At 27.9% G+C, this 26,450-nt stretch overlaps 1 protein-coding gene across 5 annotated transcripts in view; it reads right to left on the reverse strand.

Annotated features, from left to right (window-relative positions):
• Window positions 1–26,450, reverse strand: part of brp (ELKS/RAB6-interacting/CAST family member bruchpilot) — a 71,826-nt gene that overhangs the window by 31,609 nt on the left and 13,767 nt on the right. For 4 of the 5 annotated variants that reach the window (XM_089177391.1, XM_089177392.1, XM_089177395.1 and 1 more), the window contains exons 2-4: window positions 10,719–10,868; window positions 5,525–5,621; window positions 3,959–4,014 (exon numbers count right to left, since the gene is read on the reverse strand). In XM_089177391.1, coding sequence (XP_089033517.1) covers window positions 3,959–4,014; window positions 5,525–5,621; window positions 10,719–10,868 — 303 coding nt within the window. Of the gene's footprint in view, window positions 1–3,958; window positions 4,015–5,524; window positions 5,622–10,718; window positions 10,869–26,450 lie in introns of those variants that run through there. The other variant, XM_089177396.1, reaches the window with a different exon arrangement.

The raw sequence follows: 26,450 nt of genomic DNA on the forward strand, positions 1-26,450 counted from the left end.
GAAAGAGGAAGCGTACACCCCGTTGAGACATTGACGTTGTTTACGGTGCAGACAAATTTAAAAAAATAACACAAAAAGAAAAAATAATAAAAAATATATATACATATATGTATACATATATATATATATATGTGATAAGAAAAGTGGAAAGAGATAGAAATAGTGACAGAGATAGTGATAGAAACATAAATACATTTAATTGGATGACAGAAACGAGAGAGACAGAGATAAAAGGAATACAATATTTTAAATAAAATTAATTTGAAATAAAAATTTATCAACCTAAAAATTCCAAATTAAACAAATCAATACCGTGTTAAAAACACAGCATTAATAATAAATAAATAAATAATTACACGAATCGTTGAAGAACACGGTGCTATTGTCAGGCTCATGCTCGAAGTTTTATCCGTAGGTTTCTTCGAGTAGTTTAAGCATTTTTCTTTTCTTTTTATTTTCTTTTTCTGTCATTTTATATCAATATGATTACTTTCTTTCGTAAAGGTGATCATAGATGCCACGCAAGCAACGTAGACAGACGCGTTCTCATCTAAATCCTAAAACTAATAGGCAATACACAAACACACATATATAAAATATAATATGCGATAAGGATCAAATAGAAAATGGTGGATGCGATGTCGCTCCATCTTCGTTGATGTTAGTTACGAAGTTTCTTTTCAACAGGCCTCTACGATTCGGCTTGTTAATAAAAAACATTTGGTAATAATAATTAAAAAAAAATAATAATAATAATATTAATATAAATAATAATGAACAACATATAATAGTAATAATAATAACAAAATAATAATAATAATAATAATAATAATAATAATAATAATAATAATAATAATAATAATAATAATAATAATAATAATAATAATAATAATAATAATAATAATATTAATAATTAACAATATAATAAAATCATCATCATCATCATCATCATCATCATCATCATCATCATCATCATCATCATCATCATCATCATCATCATCATCATCATTATCGTCATCATTATCATCATCATTATCGTCATCATTATCATCATCATCATCATCATCATCATCATCATCATCATCATCATCATCATCATCATCATCATTCGCCGCAATTGTCCTGTAATTTGTTTCATTTTGTAACATTCTTTTCTTATTTTTTTTGATACAGTGCAAAGGGATGAATCAAGATGTAGATATTTTTGTATTTTTCAATATTTAGTATATCAAATATCTAACGACACGTTAAATTACTTCAATATTTCTATAAAACTAGTGAGACACAAGCTGATACAATACTACTGTACTATTTAATTTGGCACTACTGATATAATTATCCATTTATCAAACTATTATTATCATAATATATACATCCTAAATTACGATGATTCTTGATCTAATCCGACGATCATTCGAGACACACTCATTGCCAATTTTTTCTACCATCAAAATAATCAAAATTGGCTGTACGAATGTGTCAGTAATGATCGTTCGTACATGCACACTCGCGTTAAAATTCGCGACTAATTCTAGAAAATATTTATTTACGGGATTGTAATTAGGGAATGAAAGAAAATTTGAAAAAAAAAGACAAAAAATTACCTGTCGTAACAAAAAGAAAAGAAAAAATGAAAAGAAGATAAAAAACGAAGAAAAAAAAATATTGTCCCATCTTGCGAGTACTCGTAAATGAGGGGAAGGAGCGACTTCGCATATCAGTGTGCAGTAAAAAATGGGGTTGTCTAGAAAAAAACGTGAAACGAGGCCAGACACTATAAGAGACGTGAATGGTGCCGGAGTAACACAGCTATGATCTCTTCTAGTATAAAGACAAGACGAATTACACGAAATTGCAGGGGGTATTATATATATATACATATACATATATATATATATATATACATATATATATATATATATATATATATATATATATGTATATATATATATATATATATATATATATATATATATATATATGTATATATGTATATATATCAATGTAAGAGGCATTTAAAAAGAAGGGGGTAAGGGGCGAGAGAGGGGGTTAAGGTTTGTGACGATGCTCAAACGATTAACTAATGATGACGTTTAACATATAATAGAGATGTACATATATGTCGTATAATATAACGTTATCGCTAATTGTGATTTAATGATAGCAGAACAACGGCGGTGGAAATTTCTAAAGAGAGGAAGCAATTGTATGCACGTTACCGTGCGATCGAGAATCCGTCAATTTAGTTTTAAATTAAATCTAACTTTAAGTTTAAATAAGAGATTTTTAATATTGTTTTATTTTATTTTATTCAATTTTATGCTTTTTTCTTTGGGAAGGGGATGGGAAGAGGTAGGACAGGATCAAGGAGACATTTATTTTTATCAGTTCATTATATTTTGGCAGTAATTATATGACCCATAATTTTTTATACAGTCTTTAAGAGATAAATTAATAAATTAATTAGTCTGACACAAGCTTATTATTTTAGAAAATTTCCAATTATATTTTTATTGTTAGAGATTAAATATATTTAATTTTGTTTTTAACGATCATTTCAACGATCATCAACTTTCTTTGTACTTTTGTTTAAAATTAATATTAATTATTTTTATTAATAAATAATTTTGTCGTATCTTTTTTTATAATACTATTTTGAAATTGGCTTGTGAACTATTATCTGAAGTGATAAGGATTACAATCGAAAATAAATAATTGATTAAATGGATAAATGAAAAAAAAAAATGATACCACGAATTCTCGAACACATATGGCAACGAGGTGTTTTGACAGTCGTGAAAATACGACCGCGTGAAAAGAATATAAGAGTATATATATATATATGCTTGTGAAAGAGATATCGTGTGACAAAGTATGTGTACGTATACGTGCCCGTATATATATATAGTAATATACTATATATATGACCTGTAACCTCAAACGTGTATTACGAATCTCACGAAAAAGAAGATAGTAGTATATAATATATTACACATAAATCAGAGTATCGAATTGATCGAAAAATACGAGTTTAATAAAAAAAAAAAAAAAAAAAAAAATACATCAAGGGAAAACGCGTATATCCGGAGCGAAGATTCGAAAAGGATTTATCAATATAAATAAAATAATCATTTAATATTATTTGTTACTCATTTCTTAGTGTCTTATTTTTTTTTTTTTCAATATTAAGTATCGTCTTCATTTTTCTCTTTTTTGAGAATTCGAATCAGGAATCGATCCGCATAGTATTTAGTATTATTATTATGTATTTGTTTGTTTCGTATGTTATGTTCTTCCTGTTTCTTTTTTTTTTTTTTTAATATATAAGATATTTTGTTTGATTTGTTATATTTTATATATATATATTTTCTTTTTTTCGATATTCCTCCCGTAAACTCGCGGTATTAGTAATATTCAAATAGTATTACGATGGTTGTTGGGTTGTTACGAGTCTCAAGCGTGTGATATAACACGGGACAGAATTGAAGCCACTGGCAGCGCAATTGAACTTTTTCTACGTGCAAGCAACTACTACGTATTACAACATAGCGAAGATGTGATATCGCGCAAACGCGTGTTTCGATACTCTTAATATGGATAATTTTTTCTTTTTTTTTGTAAATATAATAGTATATACGTGTATATGTCTTTTTATCTTACTCTCTTTTCTCTCTCTCTCTCTCTCTCTCTCTCTCTCTTCTCACTTTTCCATTTTCTTCTTCTTTTTTATGTTTACATATACACGAATACACAGTACGTATTCAGACACGCGTTACGAGCGAGACACGATCGTTCGATCAAGTGAGAAAGTGTGATATGTATATATAATATAATATTTATATAAATATATGAATATATATATGTATATGTATATGTATTTATATATATACATATATAATATTTATATAGATATATGTATATGATATTATCCCGACATGTTTAGAAATAGTTTAAGGACCTGCTTCTGGGCCAATGACTGCATCTGCTGGAACATGATCCTTTCCTCCTCTTTTCCTGGAACAGTAGAAATCGAGAAAAAGCTCTTGGCGGATACAACTATTTACTGCGAAATCTTTATAATGTTATTTATTAATTTTTTTTTTTCAAATTTTATACTCCTTTGATCCTCTGATCTAAAAAATTATTTTACTTTTTCCCTACTAATGACCTAACGCATTATTACATTACGTTCATTATTTTTTTATTTAACATTTTGAATTTGGTTGGACGATACGACGTTGGAGTTGTTTTTAAATTTACTTAAAAAAAAAAAAAATAATAAATAAATAAAAATACTGATAAAAACGCATAAGCTTTGTGCAGAATATTTTGTTTTGAGGGATATAAAAAGGTGATTTAAAAGAAAAAAAATGACGGTGACTTGAAAAAACGACTTTCAAATGCATTTCCGTGGTTGTAAAAGTTCGACATAATGGAAGATACTCGTAATCTGGGCCAGTAGGGGAAAAATCCAGGACGTTAGCGCAGCACCCGTATCCCGGAGCACATCTCCAACGTCTAAATCCACGTCCCAGATTCGGCGCACGCGTTACTTCCTGGCGGTTTCGCTATTGCCCTACATACGAACTTCCCCCTCTATCCTAGAACTTATGTTTTTTTTTCTTTTTTAAAGACATTCCCTACAATATTTGATTTATTTATTTTTCATAAGATTGCATACGTCAGACAAAAAAGAACTAAAATGTTCGAAAAGGAAAAAGAATTTTGTTGGTCCAGTTTCCACGTGTGAATTGAATTTGATTATTTCTTTTTTTTTTTTTTTAATTTTATCGTAAAAGATATTTTATTTCACGTTTCGATTGACATGTCCATTCAAAAGCTTTTTATCATAGGTTCATTATTTATTTAAACGAACGTACAAACAAACAATTTGTTTTAATGTACGCATACACGTTGTGATACAAAGTGTTGTTCTCTTATGAAGCACAGTAGTCGACGAATTATTTGTTATATTATTTTTATTCTTGTTTTCTTTTTTTTTCTTTTTTTGTTAATCAACAAGAGTCATCAAAGAACACGCGCGAGTTACGTTTCGAATCTCGTTCGCGAGTATTTTTTTTTCTCTCTGCCAGTATATCGCTTATATTTTTTTTGTCTCTTTACATTAGAGCGTAGCGTTTAATGTATTTAATTAAAATAGATTACACAGTCGGCCTTGTACGTGGATGCGCGAGATGATGAAGAAGGAGATAGCACGCGATGATGATATTTTTTTCTTTGACGATGAACGGTTGTAGCTATTTTTTTTCTTTAATAATCTCGTTAAAAAAGTTTTGTTACGTGTGAGAAACGAGATGAATAAAATATTATATTCTTCAAATATATATGTATATATATATTTTTTTTTTTTTATATATTATACGAGCTTATAATTTGTTTCTCTTTTTGTTTGTTCTAAATGAATACGCGAATCATTGATTCACACAACACTACAGGAGCAACAACAACGACAACAGGAAGGAATAATGAAATAACAAATTAAATATTCAAAATTCAGCCTCACCCATCCCTTTGTTTTGGAGCATCTCGAGAAGCTTCTTGATACTTTCATCGCGAGCTTGCAATGTCTGCTTCTGCGTTTCTATTCTCAATTCCAATTCCTGTAATCAGAAATGAACAATCAAAATTAATTCTTATGTTTTTTTTTTCTATTAATTTTTACTAAACATTAATATAAAATATAAAATAGTAGTAGTAAATATATATGAATATTGTATCAGAAAATTCTTAATAAAATTCATTATTATACAATTTTTGTTTATATAGTTTAAATGTCTAAATTAATTCTAAATTGATAGTTGTCTCTGGTAATAGTTGCAAGAATAATACAAATAACAAATATTTTTACAAATAACAATCTTATTAATAACATTGCATGTAATAATTTTCTACCAAAAAATAATATGACAAATTAAAAATTAAATAGAATAATATTTAAATATGTGTCGTAAAAAGAAATCTGTATTTTTTGTTTTTTGTAGAGTTGTGTTTTTTAACCACACGAACGATCCCGTTCTTATTTTCTTTTTTTTTTTAATCTTTCATCATAGTTCATAGTAGTAAAGAAGGGTGAAAGAATCAAAACAAAGAGAAAAGCAAAGTACATGGGGGGTTCTTTCTTTTCATGGCTGGGAAATGGTCGATTTGTATTGCATTGCTGTTAGATAGCATCGCTGCTTGACGCCTCCTATATAACGAATTTAAAAGACCTCTTTGACGACGGCAACGTAATTAGTTTCGAATTAAACACCCGCTGGTCTTACCATTACCCATTCCCCTCTGGCGGTGCATGAAAGTGTTCCAGCGTTAACCTTTTCTCTTCGTCGACACCCCAATCATTTCATTCACCTTCTTTTCTTTTTTCCTCTTCTATTTCTCCTCTTCTCATCTTTCAATCAATCGCATTTACTTTTTGCATTCAAAATATTCAGGGCTCCCCTTTTTTCAATTTATTCAACGTGCATTGAAATATTTGGAATAATTGATTGAATTTTTAAATGATAGATTTTTGGTATTTTTGTTAAGCATTTGAGAACTTAATTTTTTATATTTAATATTGAATTTTGTAATTATTGTATAGAAAAAAGCGATCTATGTTAAATTTTATCGTTAACTATGTTATAAGATTGCAATATGAAACATAGAACATTGTTCTAATCATCCATGCAATTAAACGAATTTCAAGTACATGTTTTACTATATTTATAATATTTATTATTAACTAATATATAATAATAATGATTCAAGATATTGACGAGTACGTTAAAAAAAAAAATATATTTTTGCAGATCAAATTAAAAATTGTATTGGAATTGATGCTTTAAATGAACATTTTCATTCTTTTTAAATTAAAGACAAATAAATAGAATTTGTAAAATAGCGACAATGCGAATGGTAGATGGACCGCAAGCCAACAATCGTTGGATTTTATAATGAAATAAAAGAAATGGAACCCAGTGAGGTGAGAAAATAATGAGAAAGCAATGAGAAAGCAACTGCATAAACTGGCGAATGGCCAAAGGCGACCAGTTGCTTGCTTTCCATAGTATTGTATGTTTGACCTGTCTGCAACGGTTTCCTGGATGAAGTCTAAGTTAATTCATCCGAACAAATGTTTCGAATTGTATCGAACTAACGATGAATTACTTCTTAAGTATGTATATCTATATGTCTATCATGAAAACTTTGATTCAACTATTTTAACGAAACTTCTAACTTTCATTTAATGTTTCATTCTATTATAATCTATTGTAGACGATCTCAGAAATAATTTCTTTTTTATAATCAGTTCACAGCATTTTTTCGATTAATATTTTGTAAAATATTAATTACTTGTTAGTATTCTTGATAGAAGTAGGGTAACAGTAAGATTAGAGTAGATAAGGAACAGGGTTGCATTAGAATTACATTAGGGTTGCATATTTATGTGAAATACATCTTATTATTTTTTATTTATTTTAGTAACGTTGATAAATTTATATTTTATATTTAAAAATATTGTGATTAAAGTACCAATAGTTTCTGCATTTATTAATTAATTTAATATCGACCATTTTTTTCGGATATTTTATTTAAAATACCGACAAGTTATTATGCAATATTGAACAAATATTTTAATTAAAGTATCAACTATTTTTATTTTACTTTATTTTTATATTACTATATTAATTAAGTAATGTAATATTTGAATAAAAATACTAACCATATATTTTCAGAAAATACTTTTAATTTATCATATTTGAAAATATTCTAATTAAAGTAGCAATAATTTTTTTGTATTAATTATATAAAGTAATATTGATTACTCGTATTTTTTTTTTTTTTAAATAAATATTGTCTAATTAATATCTAGAAAAATATTGGTCCAAATAGATAGTAGTATTTTTTTCTTATTTAAATAGAAGAAAGCAAATTAAAAGGAAATGAGAGAGTGGCCATCAATTGTGTTTCACATCGACTAATAAAATCGTTTAGTTTTCACAGACTCTTTTGGAGCGTTTACTTCATAACATCGAATACATTTCGAATACATTCACAGTTTGATCGATCGATAAGTCTCAATAATGCTTGTTACGAAGTCAAGCCGCGTGGAATCGACTCCGTGGTAAGTAGAAGCAGTCAGGTGCATTCTTTATTTACAAGTTGGCCATAATTGTACGACATTGTTCAACTCGAGTTCTTTCTTTTTTTTTTGTTTTTGTTTTTTCTCTTCTTTCGAGAGTTATTATGAATGTAATTTTTTTTTATTCTATTCTCTCCTTTAAAAACTACTTCCATTTTTCTCTAATAACTCATCCTTTCAAATTCATTTTAAAATCTTAAAATATAATATCAATTAAATACAACACAGATTTGATCATAACTTAATACAAAATTTATAATATTTAGGTTATTTCTAAACTATAGTTTCATAATATAAAAAAAGTTATCCTAAAAATTAATCAGGATACTTTGTACCAATTCTATACCGTAAACGTTATCAAAATATTGTTGATTTCAAAGATACGAAATTACGATTCTTATTCAAATACTAATAAAAATTTGATTGAATATGATTACAATCAACTAATTAAGAAAACAATTAAAAAGTAATAATATAAAAAAAGAAATTAATATCTGACATCAAGTAAAACACGATGGCTTTGAAATTGATACGTAGCAACAAGTATCTTCTTCATCAAGTGGTTGGTCCGCCATTCACCGACTAATTGCTTGTACTTTGGCAAACACCTTTCGTGTTCTTCCTCTTACCCTCTTTATCCCACTTTCTACCACCCCCGAACCTCCGAAAGTCAGTCAAACACTCAACTAAACTGACTGAATTTTTTACTCCCTTTTATTTAAACATCCGTCGAAAGATGACACCAAAAATGTCCCATTGAAGTAAACGTAAATTTATGATACTTTTAAATATCAAATGAAATTGTTTTTGGCGGGTCTACTCGACTAACTGAATAATCGCCAAGTTGGCAATATTTACACGTTGCCAAGATTTCCGGAAGTGTAGGTTCGACTATAGCAACCTGGCAGAACAATCGGTCGTTTACCTCGAACAAGACCTAAACCTCATCGTCTATTTTCGTACACATGCGAGACTCGTTCCTTCTCTCTCTCTCTTTTTACTTCTTCTTCTTCCTCGAATAGTCGATAAACGGGCGCCATCCACATAGTTATAGTTTCAATCGTACGAATAAATTTCTTTTTAAGAATCATTCGAGATTCCATTTATTTCTCATCCGATAATCCGAATTTTTTATACTAGTCATTTTATCAATTTTGCAATACAAATTCGAGAAATTATTACAAATTAGGTCAAATTAGAAATATTTCATGAATTTGTATTATTTATTACAAATTCAATATCTATCTAATACGTCTAATAATAATTTGATTAATAAATTATTTGAAATAGATGAGAGGATTTGTGTATTAATATTTCAATTCGTTGATCTAAATTATTGATACAATCTATCTGTTAAATATATTTTTTTTTATTTATAAAATGAGTTGATATTAATATTAGAAATGCATTGTTTATATTTAAAATATCAAAATTGATCAATCACAAATAAAATAGAATTGAAATAAATATGAATAGGTTAAGGTTAAGGGTAAGCATGCAATGAATGCAATATTAGCGTTAACCCCTTTTCTCTTTTCTTCCATCCTTTTTCATTTGATTTGAACTTATGTACTCTACCCCCTCCCTTCCCCTCTTATACTTCATCCCTATTATTCGAGATTATAATGATTCCAACCAAGAGCCGGCATTCATCTCAAAGAGATTCCAATCTTGGCATGGTCCAATTCGGACTACTATCTATTGTACCTTCAATGACAAAAAGAGTCAATTAGAGATAACTCGTTATAACATATACAGAGGGTCTCAGCTAAAGGTATGTCCCACCTAAATATTTGATTCATTTTTAATGATATGAAAAATGTTGAAGACACACTTAACGCGAATTCAAAAGACATATATCATGAACCTGAAAATTTTTTTCTAAGGTCATTTATTATGAATTTTTTAAAGTTCGTCAGTACTTTTTACCTTATAAGAGTATATATTTTCATGTTGTACCTTGTAACAGGTAAAAATAAACAATATAAATTTAATTATAACCGTATCAATTTACGGTAAGAAAATAAAGAATTGATTTATACTTTTAATAAATGTTTAAAAAGTGTTTATTAATGAACAACTACAAAATTGTGTCTTTAATCTGAAAATTGAAACAAATAATAAAATAAATATTTTTAAATAAATTTTTGCAAGCAATCACGCATATTTAAAAATTTACTTGCTCAAAACTTTACTGTAAAATAGTACACGAATAATACTATATATAGCGACTGAATATTTAAATAAATTCGAGTCACGTAACATAATAATTCTCTCGATAAATCTTCTAATAAATATCATGGTTACTTTTAATCGTATAATACAGCTGTTATATATATATATATATATATATATATATATATATATATATATATATATATATACCGTTGATAATTAAACGACTACATCTCTTGCATATTAAAATGAAGCATCGAAATTTGAATAAAGTAACGACGATTATCATGAGAAAATTTTGTTCGTTTAAATAAAATGAAATATTCAAGAAAAATCTAACAAAAACTAATCGTTATTTAATATAATAATTATTTTGAATATGTATTTGCGCACACCTTACCTTTATCGTGTCACGAAGTATGGCAATTTCTCGTGTCAGATGTTCATTTTCGTTAAACAAAACTTCCATTTGTTGTTGCATCTCAACGTTCGGATTACGCATCCTTAATCTAAGTTCCTCTTCCAATTGTCGTACTATTATGCCTTGTTTCTGTAATACATAAGAACAAAACAAAAAAGGTTAGAAAAGATATGTAATTATTTTTATACGCATCAAATATTTTCTTAGAAAGGGTGGCCTCGACCAAAAAAAAAAAAATTGTTTATTTTTTCTTTTTTTGATCGATTTATTTTTACACGTAGAATAATCACATCGTCACACTTCCTTCACCATATTGTACAATATAAACAAAGTTTTTATACATGCACACGCGTGACACCATTTGACCTTTAAAATGCTTTGTTTTTTTTTCTTAGTTCCGTGATAATCTAAAAAGAGAGAGAGTCACGTAAGTTTGAAATTAAACGATTATCAATTTTTCAAGGATATTTCTAAAAAAGAAAAAAAAATATAATCTCATCTTATTATAACATATACCATAATTAATTTTGTTTTTATTTAAACAAATAAATTATTTAAAATAACGTAAGATTATATATAATTATTATTTTTTATTTTTTTCATGAGATTGTATAGATTATTTATATATTTTTCTAATAGACAAAATAAATGTTTGACAATAACGTAAGATGATAATAATCATTATTTTATATATATACATATCTTTTGTATAAAAAGTCGTAGGTGTTTTTAAACGAGATATAAAATATGTGAGAATTATTTTGTTCATTTTTACTAAAAACGGAATTATGGTAGACATTAGATTCTACGTAATACATATTTTTGGTGCTCATCCAAGATTGTGCGAGGATCATTCGTGAAGTCTACCTCGTTAGACGTTACTAACGACGTCGATGCAAATGCCACGTTTATACATATACATATATCTAACCATATGTGTGTATTTATATATATGCGTATATTCAAATATATATATATATGAGTAGTATCATACAAACATCTACATATGTAGATGATATATATACTGTCTGTTATAGACAAAGCTGTCACCAAGAGAGACAGAGAAAAAGAGAAAGAGAACAAACATCAGTCTGTTTCCATATCTCTATTGCATAAGAAAGAAAGAAATAGAGAAAAAGAGAGAGAGAGAGGGAGAGAAAGAGGAACAGCCTTAAAATACACGAGACGGTTTGTAAATCGATTCTCTTAGTTCCTCCATCCACCATTTCTTTCAACTCACTTGGGATTATAACACAACTTATAATATATGAATATTATTTTATTTTTATTTTAAATTAAACTTTTCCATTTAAAAAAATGCATATGCATATATATGCAATTGAATTGATCAATAAGTAATGCTAACATGTTAAATAATTTATATTCTAATGAATGTAATCTCTTTTTAATTAAAAATATCTTACGTTTTATTTGTTATAATACTCTAATATAGTTTTTTTTTTCATTAAAAATATTCTAATCCTTATTCCTAAATGTTAAAATTATAACAATGACGGCTTTGTGCAACATTACAACCATTAATAGAGTTTGTTATTCCATGAGAACAATTTTAAACTATTAAATATAGGAATATACTATTATTAAATATTCTCTTTTTAAAAATTTCTTGAAATCTAATTTTCTTGGCTTATCCAATATTAAAAATATTTAATAAAAAAAAGTAACCTTTAAAAAAAAATCAGATTCCAATTTTGTGATAAGATTACCATCACAAAACACAATAATAAAAATCAAACATAAACTAAACCAATTCCATCATGATCGATCAATAAAATAAAAAGAAAAAAAGAAAAAAAAGTACATGAAATAAACGATCGGTAGAGATAAGATAATTGTCGAAGTAATATCGTTCCGATTCGCTGTTTATCGTCTATCTATCTCCAACACACGGAATATATAACATCGAAAGCTTACGCACATTATAATCCAAGCTCGTCGGAGGTCGATAGTTCGACGAGGGAATAATAAAAAAAAGAAAATAAAGAGATGAAAAAAAAAATGAAAAAGAAGAAGAAGAGAAACGACCAATAGTACCGATTGACCCGATTATCTGGAACGAGCAGTGCCGTATAACATCACGAATGGTGGTGGTATGGTGGTGGTGGTAATGGTGTTGGATATTTGTGGTGGGAGTTCTAGTTACACCACTCCCCATCTCTGGAGCAGTGACGTAATTTCCTCCCATAACGAAAGCATTCCGCAGCCCTCACTCATCCTTCGTCCTTACCCCCGACCTCCTCGTACTCATCTCTCTCTCACCCCTCTTTTTCTTCACCCCCTCATAGTGATCCTACTCTTCCTTCCCCTTTTCCTCACCTCCTTCAGTGATCCAACACTCTCTCTCTCCCCCCCCTTTCCTTCCCCTTCTCACCAATCCTACTCTCTGTTGAACCCCTCAACACCCCTCTTGTATCGCAATGGACCATCCTAGAGAGCGCTTGAAGCCATCCCCAAATTCCCCTTGTCACTAGTACCCTACTTTCGGACATTTAGGACACCGTTCTATATTAGAGAGACACATTTACTCGTAAACGAAAACGTGTCTTACATATATATAATAATATATATATATAATTATGAGTTTTACTATTAGTTATATGCATTTATATGCAGATTTAGTTTTCAGTTGAATTGTAAGATGATAATAATGATAATGGTAATGGTTGAGATAAGTATAATGGTAATGAAGAATTTATTCATTTCTCATTTGTACTATTCTACATTTCTATCTGATTTAATTATCTTTCATATTTTATTTTTGTTATTTTATTTCATCTTTATAGAGTGTTTCAACTTTTTTGTACATTACGGTGAATTAATTAGTGATATATGAATAATTATAATTATAATTAATGTTATGTTTAATCTATATATTTTTATATATCATAATGTTCAAACAATTATTAATTTGTCAACAAAAAGAAATGAATTTTAATTAATCCAATAAAAATTTGAATATAATAGTAACAAAGTATTATAATAATTTTTTTATCAGTTTATGCTCGACATAATGAAAAATAATAAAATATAAATATATTTTTTTTTTATAATTAAAATACTGTTCATCAGTAATAATAAAGAATAATAATTTAAAACATTAACTCTTGATATTATATTAATAATGGAAAGATAAAAGATAAATAAAATTACAATGTCGAATAATTGAATAAATGATGTGAATTAATTAATCCAATAAAAATTTGGATATTTTTATTTAAAAAATAAATAATAATTTTATATAATAATTTTCTTATTAGCTCATGCTCGACATAATGAAAAATAATAAATATTAAAATAAAAGATAAAAGATAAATAAAATCATTAAATCTCTTTTTAATATTAAATACACATGTATTCAATATTTTTCAATATTTTGTGCTACTAGGGTGAATAGATGATGACTTGGAATAAGTAAGAAACAAAGATTAAAACAGAATCGTTAGAACGTGTAGAACGTGTAGAACCTGAGTGTATTACGAAGAAGGCGATTAACCCTTGCACGGAATTTGATCTAGAAAAGGGGACACCGGTTTGTGTATCGGTTTCTTCGAGCAACAACAAGCATGATGTCGAACGCCGATCGAAGATCACGCGACGAAAGAGGAATAGAAAAGAGTAGTTGGGAGGTTTATAGTTTAAACGAAGCCTTTCTTAAGACGTTATCCTATTAACGAAGGCATACACCCTATCTTTTATCTTCTTACACCTTTTTTCGCACAATTCTATCTTTATATACTAATTAATAAATATATCTACATCTTCTTCCTCTTCTTCTTCTTCTTCTTCTTCTAACGTTGTTAAAATTCATTTACTATTTATAATCAAAAATTTGAGAAGAAAAAGAACTATTGTAAATGAATTGTAAATCATATTCTTTTTATTCTTTTCTTTTTTTTTATATTTCATTTTTAATTTCAATATTTTTCCAAGTATTCGTATGTATTTCATTAATATAAATTTTGTTACAATATTGTTTTAGGATGAATTTATTATTCCTTTTAATTTATTCTAGATATTTTTTGTTCTCTTATATTTGAAAAATCAAAAATCATATAAAACTAATTGATATAGTAAATTTTATTATGAAACATTGTAAAATATAATTTATTACTTAATGAAATTCTAATGAATAATATCATGATCAATGTTATAAAAATATTTATAATAATATTTATTTATGTTATTAAAATATATTTTTATATTTAATTTTAGATATATCGTATGATAAGATGTTTAGAAATATTTGATCAATTTAAAAGTATAATTTTTAGAAGAAAAAAAAGCGACTTTATATTCTTGTAAGAATTACAAATGAGGGAAGAAAGGGTAGATAGGTTCATTCTTCAATTTTACGACTTCGGAGGAAATGCTGAGACAGCAGCGTGTCTTTGGTATGTATAAAAATTATTGAGAGCATGCTCGGCCCCTAACACCGAGAATAATAGGATTGTGAGAAGGATCGATGATATGTCGTTGTTATGAGTAAAGTCAATAATGTTTTCTTGGAACGTTCAAAGAAAAAGAAAAAGAGAAAGATACAACAAAAATATTAAAACAAATTAAAAGTAAGAAAATAAAAGAATATCTTAACTCTAATATACTTATGAATAATTGAACAAATCGATTAGTTTTAAGTTAAATATGTAACTTTAATTTCATTAAAAAAAAAAATATTTTTATACGTTGGTAAGATCGATAAGTGCAAATCGATTAAATTCACAAGAAAGAAAATGTCAAAGATGGAATAAGAAATAGTCAAGAAAGAAATAGAAAAAGATCGTTTACGATGATACGAGTTGTATATTTCATCTGATCTAATAGAAATCGTTGCGATATTGGTACGTGATACCATTGTACGGTCAAAATGCAAAAACGAAAGATATCTATTCCTGTTTTCAAAAAATAAAAAAATAAAAGATAGAGGGAAACCTTTCTTCTTCCACGATTCTCTCGTAAATCGTAGCATTCCACATCGACCGATAGATGCGTATCATTCTTGGTGCATACGAGCTTCCATTTGTCGAGAAAGGAGTAACCTTTTTTTTTATTTTCAAAGCAATCTGATCGCTCGTATTCAATTCCAAAGGAATCTAATCCACTTTTGACCAAATTCCATCAATTTGGATATCAAGTTGCTAGGTTAGAAAAAAAAGAAAAAAAAAAATAGGAGAAGTGAACAATAGAACAATAATATTTTTAAGTTATGTTATTAATATTATTATTATTATTTCTTTTTTAAAATCATATAAAAAATAGTACAAAAAATGTATTATTATTATATATATATATATATATATATATATATATATATATATATATATATATTAATTTTTATATTAATTTATATTAAATTTTTGTATATAATTTATATATTATATTTTTATATTAATTTATATAATAATTTTATTAGTATATAAATATTGAATATAATTTTTTATAAAAATAATATAAGTTCATAAGAGTTATGTGTATTTTGTACGAATTATGTTTTATCTATTTTTTTTTTTTTTTGATGAAATCGATATACAATACTTTGAAAAGTAGTATTCATGTATCATTCAAAAAGCAGGGTAAACGGATCGATGAATCATGCTTCAAACGTAACGCGAATTATAATATGGAATGTTTCCGGTTGACATGACCTGACATTTCGGACCATCGTAACGCGGTGTTGTTTCGCATAATGAAAACTAATTAATTATTTACATCGACCGCGTTCTACTCGTAAATTTGTCGTTCTATAATATGTATATGTATATGTATGTATGCATATACGAGTGCAGCATGCATTTACGAACTCGAGGTAAAAAATTTAAACGCGTTTTACCCGAAATTACGTATCGTTTCGATACAATTCCTGAGATATTGAAAGCTTCGATTCAACGAAGCATAATTTAATCGATTGCAGTAACAAGAAATAGAGAGAAGAGATGATTAATCAGCTGCATGATTAAAAAGGAAGATGAAATAATAGGAGAACGTAAATGTGAGTACACTCATTTTAATAAAAAAAAATATAATCTTACCGTTATATTCATTATTTTAATTAGTTATATCATTTTATTTTATTCTATTTAAAAATATCATTTAAAACAAATTAATTAAAAATTCGAATGAATTTAAAATAAATTTGTTAAGAACTCAAATGAAGTTGATTGATTTATCTTTATTTCATTTTATTTTATTTAATAATTTCAACTTAAACAAATATTGAACATAATTCGAATAAAAGTCGATTGATTATTAATTAATTTGATTTTATTACGAAATTTTGTTTTTTAAGTAAATTCAAAAAATAATCGATTAACAAATTAAGGAATATTTGCATAATAATCAATCTTTCTCTCTTTTCTATGATTTCTATTAAAAGTCATTGTACCGAAAGATCACAAATCTCTTTGGTAAAACGATGCTCCCTTTTTTATCTCTTTTTTTTTTATTTCCTTTTTTATCCGAAAATAAAACGAACTTTTCTCTGGGTACTCGTAAAGTTGACTCGTGACACGTGAAAGCTCTTGCTTTTACCTTCTTATTTTCCTTTTATTTCCCCCTTTTTTCCTTCATTCTTTTACTTCTTTCTCAACGAAGTTTCTACGTAGAAAAGAAAAGAAAAATAAAGAAGAAAGAGGGAGAGTAAATAAAAAAAAAAAAGAAATGGTTCTCGAGACAATCACAGTGCGTTCTTCGAATTAAATTCTAAGGATATCTGAAAAGAAGCCTCGGAGATTGTCAAAGAGAAAATGCTCGATTATTTTTTTCTTTCTTTTCGTTTGACATCGTCCTTTCGTCATCACTACAAATTACTGAAAGGGAAAAGAAAAAGAACAAAAAGAAGAAGAAGAAGAAGAAGTTGTAAAAAAAAAGGTGTAAATGTACGAAAAAAAGAAGAAGCAAGAAAAAAAGTAGAGGGGGGAAGATGGGGGAGGGTGCCAGCTCATTTCCAAGACGACCAATTAGAAAATTCGGGGGCCCAATTAGAAGACTCGGGGGCCCAATAAAAAAACTCCGGTGGCATATTATATCAAAACGAAATCCTACGAAAATTCAGCATACTGTGGGAGCTTTAAAGCTCGTTTTCGTCCTGATGGTACTCGAGGCCACTTTTCTTTACGGCACTTATCGTGCGTTTCGTCGGTTTACTCGCGTTTACCTGCCACCCCACCATCGTCACACCGCACGGCTAAGCTTTAATTATTCTTTTGAAAAAAAAAAAAATAATAATAAATCAACGGCGCGTGACACGGTTTCCTACTCAGCTAGGTAATGGAAATTAAATATATAGCAGGGGAAAAAAAGAAAAGAAGAAAGATCAAAAGGACAATAATTATTTTGTCCTTATTTAATTTGTCTCTTTCCCTCCTACGAATCTTTGAAGTTAAATTTAATTTTTTCTGTTTAATTATACCTATATATTTCTGCTAATTTTTTTCTCTTTTATATTATAAACAATTCATATTTTTTTTTTTTTTAAGGAAAACTTTCGACGTAGGTTGAAATAGAAATGAGGAAAAGATAAGAAAATAAAAATTGTTCGATAAATGTGAACTACTATCGAAGTGACATGGTTTTTCTTTTCTTTTCTTTTATTTTATTTCGTTTTATTTTATTTTATTATCACGAAATCTATATTTTCTGTGCGACTTTTCTCATAGGTTGAAACAAAGCAAGAAAAGAAGGTGCACACGCGCAATCATCCAATACTATACCACTACTACTGTTATTACCATTACCACCACTACTACCATCAATTCCACTACCATCACCATCACCACCAATCCTAGCCCATCGCTAGTAGCATAGCCTTACTCGGATCGATTTTACCCTGGGTGGAAGCAACGAAGCGAACTCGGAGTTTTTCCTATTTTCGGTAAACGTTAAATCCGAAGATCGGCCAAGATCTCTCCCCAGGTATAGATAGACACGATTTAACAATCAATTTCCATTGGGTTAGCTCAAACGATGATTTAGAATGTGTTAACCTTCTATTACTGATCTTAACTCTTCTATAACAACTAATACATTTATATATAAATTTACGTGCATATATATATATGTATATATTTTTTGTTTTTCTAATGTAAATTTAGTTTATAATTGTTACTTTATTTTTATAATTATATTAGTATAAGGATAATATCGTAACTTTCGTAATTCATTTAAAATCTTGAAAAAAAAAACTAGAAAATAATAAAGAGTTAATTAGATCTTATCGCAATTAAGTAAGCCATCCCTATTTTGTTTTTTTTTTATTCTTTCCAACTAACTACAGAGAAAAGTTAAAATTCGATTTAAGTATCTTCGTTTATCTTTTGTAATTAATTAAATGAAACTTTTGTAATCTACTTTGGTATTCTCGTTGATATTAAAAATAAACGAATTAGAAAGTAAGATCGTATGAATATTCATATAATTATTGATTTTAAGGAATATTATTTTCCTTTTTTTTAATATCTAAAATAATAAAGTAATGAAAATATTTGATGTATAAGAAAACATAGATATTCAAGATATTTTAATCTAGCTCGAAGTCTCTTAATTATCTCGATAACTCGTACGAAGGCGTCCTTTGAAGAGGAAATCGGGTATGTGTGCCAGGACATAAAAATAAATCATTTGAAGGAGCGCAGAGACGTCCTTGAGGACGGTCGCGACCAATAAAAATAGAAGTTTAGAGGAAAAGATTAAACGTGCTGGCAATCGACCCGTTTTATTCATTTTTCCTTCTTTCTTTCTTTCTTTCTTTCTTTCTTTCTTTCTTTCTTTCTTTCTTTATTTTCATCTTTCTTTTTTTTAGACGATCAAAAGATCTTCTCATCAACTTATGTCATACTAATTTATTTTAATACAAATAATTATTTTTTGATAATGAATGAATGAATTATTTAATAATTATAATTAAATCAAAAAAGCTTTAATATATCAGACAATGTTTGAAATACGAGCATGAGACAATATTTCTAATCGAGCAGCAGTCCAAGTGTGAATTATGATAACGGGAACGATAAAATGGCAAAGCTCGTAAAAGCAGCAGCATGCACACACATACTAACGTCAAGTACGTGAACTATCGCTCGTATAATTACAACTTTTAGGTTGGCCCAACTCTAATGAAACGATGACATGGACTATTCTACCTTAAATCTAATCTTTGTTTTATGAATTAATCACAATTTGTCTTTTCTATCTTCGAAACAATTCGAAAATGTAATTTCATATAGAAAAAACAATAAATTTCAAGAAACATTTATTTTCTCACTTTCATCGTCATGATTAAAATTAATCACTTTTAATCAATTCAAATGAAATATCGTAATCAATAAAAAAAAATATCAAATCGAGGATTTTTAAAACTGCAGTAAAAAATAATCATCGACTGGGAAAGAAAAACCACTGATTTAAATTATTAATTATAACCAATAATTGTAATCGATGAATGTATCATTTTTAGATCAATACTACGAGTATGAAATAAAAGAAAGAAAGGGGGTAGAAAAATTGTTTACAGGAAATCTTAGTACGATACTATTGGAACTGTAATTTCACGGAAAATGCTATAGATAAAACAGAAACTAGATACATAGTTCTCTCTCTATATATATATCTGTGTATAGTAATTCCAAGTATTTCACCAAGAACATAGGGAACCTTACCACGAGCCATTTAAGTGGGCCGATATCGGAGTAAAGCTCTTTCAACAACGAGGAAAACGTCAGAGAGAAATCAACAAAAAAAGAAATAAGAAAAATAGTAAAGTATAGAAAAGGAGAGAAAGATAAGGAAGGGAGAAGGTAGGAAGAGGGGGGTTGTAAAAGTTGGCTGAGTCTTCTCATTCATAAGACTCCCATGGAACATGTCGAGAATTTCAGCTCTTCGGACTTTGCGTGTTCTTACCCTTTTTCTTTCCCCTCATTTCATCCGTCACCCTTTTACTCACCCTTTACCCACCCACCCTTCTCTACAAACGTTGGTCACGTAGTAGAACTTTTATAACGTGCCAAAAGAACCAACGTTTTCCGTTTGAAATGTCTCCTCATTTCTATCTCCATTTCTTTCTATGGATGTGTACCTATGTGGGTATATGTATGTGTGTGTATCTTTTTCTTTTTTGGGGGTCTTCCCACAGTTTTTTCCTCTATTTCGTCCTTCGATCGAACTCTTCCTACTCACTTACGAGAATGAAGGAAGTAGCAGGTATCGATCGAACGACACTTTTAGTCCCTAGACTTCCGGAAAATCCGCTGGCCAAACAGACGCTTTTTTTCCCTCTTTCTTTTTTTGACCAGTCAGCAAGAGGAATGTCATCGGGGTTTGTCAAATAGTTAGATAAAGAAAAAAGAAGTAGAATAATTTTATGTTGAATTTTATTTTTCTATGTAATATTATCACTAGATATACCAGTGCAGTCATTTTGATTGGTCGGGCCATTTTAATTCAAAATTTCTACTTCATGTAACATTTAATTTCTGTAAATAATTAAGCGTTTTATTATTTAAAAATCTATAAATACATTTATCTATTAAGATTATTATTGTTTAACATGTTTTGTTATTTTTTAAAAGTAAATAAAGACTGGAAGCCTTAAAAAGCATTTTTTTGTATACACCAGTCATTTTGACTAGTGTGGTAGAAATAGGTATACTGAAAATGATGGTATATCTAGTGTTATAATAAATTTGATTTTTTAACGAATCATAAATAGACACTGATTGTTAATTATATTAACCTTAATGGCAGCTCACGCAACATGTGTGTGATAGCCGGAACAACTATTATTGGCCGTTATTTATTTATAACTTTTTATCTATTTAAAATTATATAAAATTAAATTTGTTGTTAAATTGTTGTTGTTGTTTTTTTTACTGTTTATTTTTTCGTGAATGTAATAAAGTTTTTCTAAATTACTTTTTCAAAAATATTACCCCGACCCCTAGCGACGTTATGCGTAGACGTACAGCCATTAAAGTGTTAATAAATTTAACTTTATTTGATTTTAAAAAATAAATTTTATGGAATAATAGAATAAATCAAATAATATATTAATTGTAATATTTCTACAATTTTTCCTTGTTTATTTATAAATTTAAAAACTAGTAAAATGTTTAGCACTTTAATCGCCGTTCACAGAAAATTTGTGTGATATCCGGAACATTAGTCGTTATTTTATTTATAAATTTATATATATTTAAAATTTTATATAAAATTAAATTTGTTGTTAAATTGTTTTTTGTTTTATGTTAATTTTTTCGTGAAGAACAATAAAGTTTTTTTTTAAATAATTCTTGAAAAATATTGCCAGGCCCCTGACGACATTTGACTGCGTACACGTGCGGCCATTAAAGTGTTAATGTGTGTTATAATTTTTTCTAAAATATATTTTAAATTACTCAATTTCTATAAAAAAAATAAACATGAAGATTTACAGTAATTTTTTAAAACATTACAAGCTTCTTAACAAATTACTGAAATCATTAATTATAACTAAAGTAATAAGAATGATTTGTTAGAAAAAAAAATAACTAGACAAACAAATATGTCAAGGGAGGAATATAAAGAAGAAAGAAGTATAAAAATAAAAAAAAAATCGTAAGCCATTTTTCACGATCAACGTTCGTTCATAAAGTTTACGTTCTAACAGTTGAACGGATCGAACCTTACGTAATCCCATGGAGGACACTGGAAATAACTGATAATCAATATCAGCCGTCTACAAGTTGTCGGTGTTTCGTATAGTTTAACAATGCTAGGAATTTTCAATCTGTAAAACTGTATTTGTATATATGTATATTTGTATATGTGTACAAGGATAATGCATACATTTTGCGAAAGAATGAAAGAGACGGTTAAACTGAAAGAACGAGAAGGGTAGTAAGAACGAGTAGGGTAGAATCGTGTAGATAAAAATTCTGATATTTTCGGAGTACGAAAGAAGGGTGGATAGTGAGAATAAATAGAGATAGGAGAGAGAGAGAGAGAGAGAGAGAAAAAGAGAGAAAATAGAAGCTCAACTTTATCGAGCGAGTACAAGAAACCTTTCCATCCCTTTCCATTCCTTCCTTCTTTTTTTTTTTTTATCTTTTCTCGCCGTAACTTTTTTTCTTTCATTTTATTTCTTTCTCCTTCGGCTACAAAACTCTCTTACATTTTCTCCTTGTACGTTCGTTGAAAAGAAAAACAGAGAGATTTTTCGTTGATTTGTAATCAACTATACCTTCTAGCAACATTATACTATATTGTACGGACCTTCTCTCTAAATAGAATTGACGTCATTCGAATCAGGGATTATGTTTATTGTATTATTAAACTTTATCCGTTATCGTAACGAGTTTACACGAGTTTTCATGAAAATATTTCTAAAATACAATGGAAAATTTAAAAGTACGATAAATGTTCATTTATTATTGAAAATGTTATATTTTGTTTAAAAGTACGTGATCGAAATCGTACATTTTGTTAAATGAAAGTAAATCATAATTGAAGACGAGAACAATATTGTTGTTCGAACTAAATTACATAAACATGTTTTGAAATATTTCGAAAATACATTTTACAATTTGTTAAAATAGTTTTTACTGTTTCTATAAAATGTTTTTTATCTTGTTTAACAATTACTAAGTTTATAAAATAAAATAAATATCACTATTTTTATTGATTGACAGTGACGTGACTAATTTAACTAGTAAATAACATTTCTTTTCTTTTTAAAATAATTACAAATCCTAGAACATTTAAAAAAAAAAAAAAAGCTTGTAATATCAGAAATTCTATAGTTTTTATATTATATAATTAATAATTCTATAAATTTTGAAGGAAATCCTTAATATTAAAAAATTACTAGTTTAAATTAATAAGTGAATATTTCTTCTAAGAAAGAATTAATATTTTTTAAAATTACTATCCTATATCTTTTTATATTTTATGAGCCAATTCTTAAGTTCGATCTCATCAGATTCTAACAGATCTAATATATATATATATATACATACATATTTAAAAGAAGCACAATAATCAATAAAAAGGAAATAGCTTAGGGCGTTATCGAATCTACGAGCAAAGCTGACTTTCTTTAATGAAAAATGAAGAGAGAGAAAGAAAGATAAAAATGAGAATACATTAAGATGGTTTTCGCAACACTCGAGAAGTCTGAAATTAATTTAGAAAATTTCTACCAAGATCTTCTATCTATTTATCTATATATCTATCTATCTATCTTTATCTTTCTCTCTTTCTCTTTGTTCATATACTCGACAACGATAAGCAAGAAAATTTCTAACGTAGCAGACCGAAATTAATTAAGAAATACTTTAGAAAGATATTAAAATTATCTCTGCTCAATAGTAATTAATAAATTGTCCTTGAGCAAGTTACACGAAAGACTTTATTACGATTAATCTAAATTCTTTGATACGTTTTATTATTACACAACCAGTTAATCCAAGAAAATTTTGAGTTAGTTGAATTAATTTATGTTTCGATCGGTCGAGTTCTTTTAATTGTTTATAGAGAAATGTGTTGCTTTGATGAAATATTGAATTTTCTTCTCTCTAGGACTGGTAAAACCTACTCGAGCGTTATAATAACTTCGACGATTGGAGGAGGCTCTTGTACACAAGCTTTAAAAAGACTTTGCTTATTTTTACGTTCTACGAACTAAACATAAACATGCGAGATCCGACCAACCGAGTTTTCTTACCATCGATCGTAGTATAGTTTGTTACTTGCATGTTTCTACTATGGTAACATGAATTTAAAAAAAGTTTCTAAAATTTCTATACTAATTTTTTCCAATACTTTCTACTCCTTTCCAATGCCTCCAAAATAAAAATAAATCAATTTTTTAATAGAACAAGTACTACGAATTATTAAGTTAACTTAATAATTAACCAATTTTCTTATTTGCAATTAGAAATTTATTATGAAAAACTTGTAATATTGGAAATAACGAGTATTTTTTTAATAGAACTAGTACTACGAACATTTGTTAATCTAATTAATAAACAAATTTTCTTATTGGTAATTAGAAATTGTAAGGAATTTGTTATAAAGACCTTGTAATATTGGAAATAACGAGTTTTAATTAAAGTTCTATTAACAAAAAATTTGTAAATGTTTTTAAACAGTTTCAACGCTTATCTCTTTTTCTTTTACATTCCTCACTTAGATATCAGTTTTCTTTTTGTTTTGATAATGTTTGATAAAAAAAAACCCATGGAAGTGTTTCTTTTAGTTCTCATAATTACAAAGCGAAGTTTATAAAAGAACGTTTATCGTGATTTGATCTTCCATTATTGTGTTACTTATTTAACATTATTTTTTATTCTCTCTCTTCCCACTTGTCCAAATTTTTTTTTCTTTCCTCGAGATTGTAACCGATTAAAAAAGGGAAAGAAAATAAAAAAAAGAAAAAGGAAACAAGTAGTCGATAATTTTCTTTTTTATTTCAAACTCACCCAGTTCTTAGTGCACTTGTTAGAAGGGCCGACAGTAGTAGTCCTTCGTGACTGACCGTTTTCGTGACTTCCCTGCGATTCTTTGAAACGAACGCGATAGCGAGTTGCACCATCACGAAAACAAGACATTTTATTCTACCCGCGGTCGTTCAACTTTCAATCACTAATGAAATCTCGTTTATTTGTTTTCCTAATTCCGTCTATGAACAAAAACCCCCCCAGAAGAACCAAAAAAATAAAAAGTAAAACAATACGAATAAAAAAAGGTGGACTGAAACTTACTGGGATTTAATAAATCAAAAAGACTAAAGATAGAACAATGAGAGAGAATGAGACACACAGAGAATAAATTAATAAATAAAAAAGAAAGAGATAGAGAGAAAGTAACAAAAGAAAATATGTGTAAAAATTTCAAAGTTGTCAAACAACTACACAACGATATTGTCACCTTATTTCACGTTTTCAGGTTGACTCTCCTCGTTCTCTCTTGTTCGTCTACTAAAAACTTTGATTATATATTACTACCTATATATATTTGCGTGTATATTCGTGTCTGTAGGGAAATATATCGGACAAAAGAATCAAAAATGAACTAGAAATTGCTGCGTGTATGTCACGTTAGTGAACACTTTTTTGTAGATCGCATATCTTCTAGTTCGTGATAAATAGTGAAAACAAAAGAAAATAGGGAAATAATAAGAGTGAGTGAAAAAGAAGAAAAACTGAGAGAGAGAGAAAGAGAGAGAGAGAGAAAAAAATGAATGCATTCGACAAGTAAGTGTATCTATTCTCCATAGCAATACACACTTTTTTTTGTCTCGATCGAAGCTTTTCACGGAAGTAAAAAAATCGATATTCGTCATAAATCATGGCAACGTTTTTACCCCATTTTATCGCGATTTTTAATCGAGATTGCCGTTTAGATTTTTTTCTTTTTTAAACACTTTTTATTTACGTCACTACGTTATTTATAATAGAATTGTCAGTTTTTAGAACGGCAACAATTTTTTTTTAACTTATATTCGCTTACTTTGTTCTCCTTTTTATTATTATTTTCTCCCTAAAAATTCCTACCGTTGAGTTGGTTTTATTTACTTCTTTTTTTTTTTTTTTTTTTTTTGATAAATACAATTTTCTTTTATTGCGTTCATTCTTTAAACCAGGGAAAAAGTCTTCTTCTTTTTCTTTTCTCGGCACAATTTTATTCTTTCTATTCCTTTTTTTCTTCATAAATTCTTATCTT

Source organism: Polistes dominula, unplaced genomic scaffold, assembly GCF_049000335.1.
Source record: "Polistes dominula isolate Pdom_NZ unplaced genomic scaffold, Pdom_raw_medaka contig_20, whole genome shotgun sequence".
In the NCBI taxonomy this organism is placed as follows: domain Eukaryota; kingdom Metazoa; phylum Arthropoda; class Insecta; order Hymenoptera; family Vespidae; genus Polistes; species Polistes dominula.